At 54.3% G+C, this 4,730-nt stretch overlaps 1 protein-coding gene across 1 annotated transcript; it reads right to left on the bottom strand.

Annotated features, from left to right (window-relative positions):
* Positions 1-957: 957 nt before the first annotated feature.
* Positions 958-1,922, bottom strand: LOC126638123 (olfactory receptor 14J1-like; the record flags this gene model as incomplete). Its single annotated transcript, XM_050311769.1, is given in 2 exon segments — positions 958-1,013; positions 1,016-1,922. Coding segments are annotated over 2 exon segments (963 nt in total), but the record flags the coding sequence as incomplete, so codon positions are not given.
* Between the last annotated feature and the right edge of the window lie 2,808 nt (positions 1,923-4,730).

The raw sequence follows: 4,730 nt of genomic DNA, 5'->3' as shown, positions 1-4,730 counted from the left end.
TTCTGCTCCAGGGCTCCAGTCACTGCTGACTGGATGGGACGGGCTGTCCCTGCAGATCCTCTGTGCTCTTCTGCAGTTCCTCATTTCCTACACACAAGTCCTCCCCTGCCATCAGAGCCAGCACAAGCTGCAGAGCCCCAGGCAGGTGACCTGGAGATCCTTTGTCATCTCCATTGCCCATCGGCCACCAACACACAACATCTGAGCCAGCCCTCAGGCCCTGCAGTCCCAGTGGGTCCCTGCCCTCCCTTCATTGTCTGCATGGAGAAACAACAAAGCAACAAGACTTTGAAGAGTCTATTCTTTGGACATACCAGTGTTGGGAAAAGGCCTCAACCTTCAGGAAGTGCCTGCAGGGGAAGCCCTTTGCTGATGGAAGTGCTGGTGCTGAGTCCAGCCCTGTCCCAGCAGTGCCCAGGGCCTGTCCCTGCCTGTGGTCCCAGCACTGACACCCAGTAGGGCAGTGACTGAGCTGCCAGAGCACTCAAGCCTTGGACATGGACAGCAAAGGAGAGGGGGGAGTGCAAAGAGAGCAGCTCTGGAAAAACCCAGTTCTGGTGCTCCCTGACAGAGCTGGGACTCTTTTGCCCTCCACATCTGCAAACATGGAAATGCCCTCCAGCTTCAGGGCAGGTCTTGGAAGAAGGGTAAGGGAAAAAGAATTTATATTCTTTCTTACACTCAGAGATTGTGATTCCTCACGTACAAACTAACACAGGTAGGATGTTTCACAAATAACTTATTGTATGAAACTTTATTTTGTTTCAATGCACAGAGAACATGCTTCCTGATTAGGACATTTTATGGAAGAAAAAAAAGGAGGAAGAGAGTGAATTATTTATGGGATGAAGTATTAAACTTCAGTGTTATTTACAGAGGAATAAAACAGGAAAGCTCAACAACCCACCACAATCTAAAGCTTAAGAGGGAAGGCTGAGCCCAAAATGTGTCACACACGAGTGTTCTGCAGAAGAAAAGGAGCAGGTTATTGCTTTTGAAAAACACCCAGTCATCATTTTCCTTATGGCATCCTTGAGGTCCTGGTTTCTCAGGCTGTAGATGAGGGGGTTCAGTGCTGAAGGCACCACAGAGTACAGAACTGAAAGAACCAGGTCTAGTGATGAGGAGGAGATGGAGGGGGGCTTCATGTAGGCAAAAATGATGGTGCTGACAAACAGAGAGACCACAGCCAGGTGAGGGAGGCACGTGGAAAAGGCTTTGTGCCGTCCCTGGTCAGAGGGGATCCTCAGCACAGCCCTAAAGATCTGCACATAGGAGAAAACAATGAAAATGAAACAACCAACTGCTAAAAAGACACTAACCCCAAGAAGTCCCAGTTCCCCAAGGTAGCCTGAGTGTGAACAGGAGAGCTTGAGGATGTGTGGGATTTCACAGAAGAACTGGCCCAGGGCATTGCCCTGGCACAGGGGCAGGGAAAATGCATTGCCTGTGTGCAGCAGAGAATTGAGAAACCCAGAGGCCCAGGCAGCTGCTGCCATGTGGGCACAAGCTCTGCTGCCCAGGAGGGTCCCGTAGTGCAGGGGTTTGCAGATGGCAACGTAGCGGTCGTAGCACATGATGGTGAGGAGGAAATACTCTGCTGAGATGAAGAAGACAAAGAAAAAGGCCTGTGCAGCACATCCCATGTAGGAGATGGCTGTGGTGCCCCAGAGGGAGTTGTGCATGGCTTTGGGCACAGTGGTGCAGATGCAGCCCAGGTCTGTGAGGGAGAGGTGCAGCAGGAAGAAGTCCCTGGGGGTGTGCAGGTGCTGGTCGCAGGCTACGGCGCTGAGGATGAGGCCGTTGCCCAGGAGGGCAGCCAGGGAGATACCCAGGAAGAGCCAGAAGTGCAGCAGCTGCAGCTCCCACCTGTCTGAGAATGCCAGCCGGAGGAACTGGGCCATGGAGCTGCTGTTGGACATTTGTTGCCTCAGGATATTTGTCACTGTCTCAGGAGAAAAAACAGTGACAATAAAGGGGGCCCTATCTGAGCAAAATCAAAGCTATTCCCATACACTCCCCTCCCCTCCCTCTGTCACACACAGACACTTTTTATTTCCAGTACTCCTTCTTTTAGCTCTGTGCTGGAGCCCTGGGTGCTGCTGGCCATGTGTGCAGTGAAGGGCAGGGCTTCTGCCCACGGGCTCTTGAGTTCATCCCACTCTGCAGAACTGGCAGGGGAAGGGACCTGTGCTGGTGCTCAGCTCTGTCCTGTTAAAGCCCTGCCAGTGTGGAAGGGCCTGTCAGCATCTGCACCCCCACTGCTAATCCATGGCAGTTGTAAAGGCAGGGTGAGAGTTCTGGGGGGTTTTACAGCTCCCCCCCGTATCTCCCCTGGTGACTATTCTGGGATGTCAGAAACCTCATCATTTCTGCTGCCCTCGGGGAAACAAAGGGAGTTGTGTGAGGCAAAGGGATGAGTGAGGAAGGGGACGTGGTCTGTCACTCTTTTGTGTTCCAAGATTCTCTGGGCTTTCACTTTCTCAGTTGCAGGATGATCATACCCCAGTGTTTCCCTTATAAAACACCAGGTACTAATGAAAGTAGATGGATCCACCACAGACCATCAAATTTCTATCCCTTTCTCCTGGCTCATTTCCCCAACCCAACAGCATTTTCTACATTGTTTAATTCTGTGCTTCTCCCTGGGGCCTTCAGCTTGAAAGAAAACCTCAGGGACACACCTCAGTATCTTGATGATGGCATTTGACTCAGGGAGATTGAGCTCCTTCCCTGGACACACTGACAGCATTGGCCAGAGCCCCCAGGGCAGAGCAAAGCTGGGACACTTGTTCCCATGGACAGGGCTGCAGGAAAGGAGCCACAGGGGCAGGGGGTGACTGTGCAGCTCCAAGTGCCCTGCCCAGAGAGCCCCAGAGCAGCAGCAAGAGAAGAAGAGCCAGGGCACAGGCAGGAGGAGGAACAAGGCCCAGCACAGGGAGGGTGCGGCTGGGAGAGGCCGGGGCAGAGCCCGCCGGGCACTCGGGACAGCGTCACCCTGAGCCAGCTGGGCCACCTCCCAGAGCCCAGCAGGGCCGGGCAGCTGCTCCCAGCCCTGTGCTCTGCTCAGGGAACGGGGCCCGGGGCTGCAGAGCTGCCCCACGGCTCTGCTGCAGCTCTGCCTGCACAGGAGGGGCTTCAGCCCTTGCACCCCCGGCCCTGAGGGCAGAGGCTTGGCTGGGGGGAGAGGAGGGCAGGGGGCTTCTTCACAGGGAGGGCTCTGCACTGCAGGGGATCCCATGCACATCTCTAAACATTCCAGGACACTGCAGGGCTTTCAGTTCTTTCCCTGGGCCAGGACTGTGCCCTGTCAGCACTCCCAGATCCCATCCCAACCTCTGTGCACTCACCTTGGCCCTACAGAAACCTGCCTGTCTGCAGGGCACCCACTGGGCACCTTTTCTTCTTTGCAGGTGGAAAAAGGGCAGGTCAGGAAAAAACTGATGGGTCCAGCAAAGGTGATGCTACTTCTGTCAAAGGCAGAGGAGAGGCTGAAGGAACTTTAGGAAGCTGCTCTCAGCCCCAATGTTCATTCAAAGTTACAACTCAGGAATCTCAGTGACTTGTCCAACATGAGAGCTCCTTTTCCACTTCTCAACCCACAAACTCCCCAGGAGCAGGAAACTGAAAACACTGACTCAAAAAAGCTTCTTATCTTCATAAAAATCTTGCTTGGTCCTTCCCCTTTGAAAGTTTTCTTAGAAAGGTGCTGGTGTGATCTGGATCTGTGAGCAGCCCTGACCCCACACAGCTCTCGTTCAAGGGCAGGAAGACCCTGCCTGGGCCCTGCTGGGGTTCTCTCCCTCCACCTCCAGCTCCTCCCTGCACAGATGAGGGCAACTCCCCAGGCAGGGTGAGAGCTGACCCTGGCAGGCAGCAGAGTCCTTTCCCTGGCCCAAAGAACCCTGGAGCACAGGGAGCCTGCTGTGCAGGACAGCCCTGGCCACCCCTGGCTGCACCCCCACCCTGACAGCCCACAACCATCCCTGGGAGAAGGAGCCATCCTGCCCTGTCCCTCTGATGGGGTCTCAGGGAAGCCCTGCCCTGGAGCACATCCTCCCCCTGGGCAACAGAGACACTGGGACAGTCCTGACAGATGCCCAGGGCTGGGGATGTGCCAGCTTTAGGAGAGTCCTGCAGGCACACAAGCCACATTGCCCTGCACCTGTAGACTCACTCTGCAGAGGGCTGTGAAATTGTGTCCCCAAGTGAAGTGTCAGCTGAACACCTCCCATCTTTGTTCTGCCTTGAACCTCCCTCTGCCTTGCTTCCCTTCTCCTGTGCCTGCAGGCAGTGCCCTCAGCCCTGCTGGGCTGTTCAGAGGAGCTGCTCCTGGGCAGAGCTGTCTCTCTGCAGCGCTGCCTGCTTGCCAGGAGCTCCCTGTGTGCCAGGAGCCCGGCCCAGCTCAGCAGCACAGCAACAGCCCCAGGCATTTCATCTCCCTTGGGGGCTTTGGGGATGAGTCCCTGAACATCAGACTGAAGCCACTCACTTAAAACTTTGAAACATAAAAGGTTAACACAAAATTGTAAGAGAAATTTCAAAACCTTAACATTAGGAAACTAGGCAGTCCTTGACATAGCAACTCAGCGAATCCTAGAGCAGTCCTAGAGAGATAGCTGCATTCCTCACAGAGATAGCAACTCAGCAAATCGTAGGATGAGCCAAAAGTCAGCCTGACCTTATTGTGTTTGCCAAAACTGCCTTAAAAGGAGAAGATCGAAAGAAAG

The sequence above is a fragment of the Myiozetetes cayanensis genome, unplaced genomic scaffold, assembly GCF_022539395.1.
Source record: "Myiozetetes cayanensis isolate MyiCay16 unplaced genomic scaffold, myiCay2020 scf1620, whole genome shotgun sequence".
Classification (NCBI taxonomy): Eukaryota; Metazoa; Chordata; class Aves; order Passeriformes; family Tyrannidae; genus Myiozetetes; species Myiozetetes cayanensis.
Note: the sequence above shows the minus strand (reverse complement) of the source record. Positions and strands in the feature narration are given on the sequence as shown.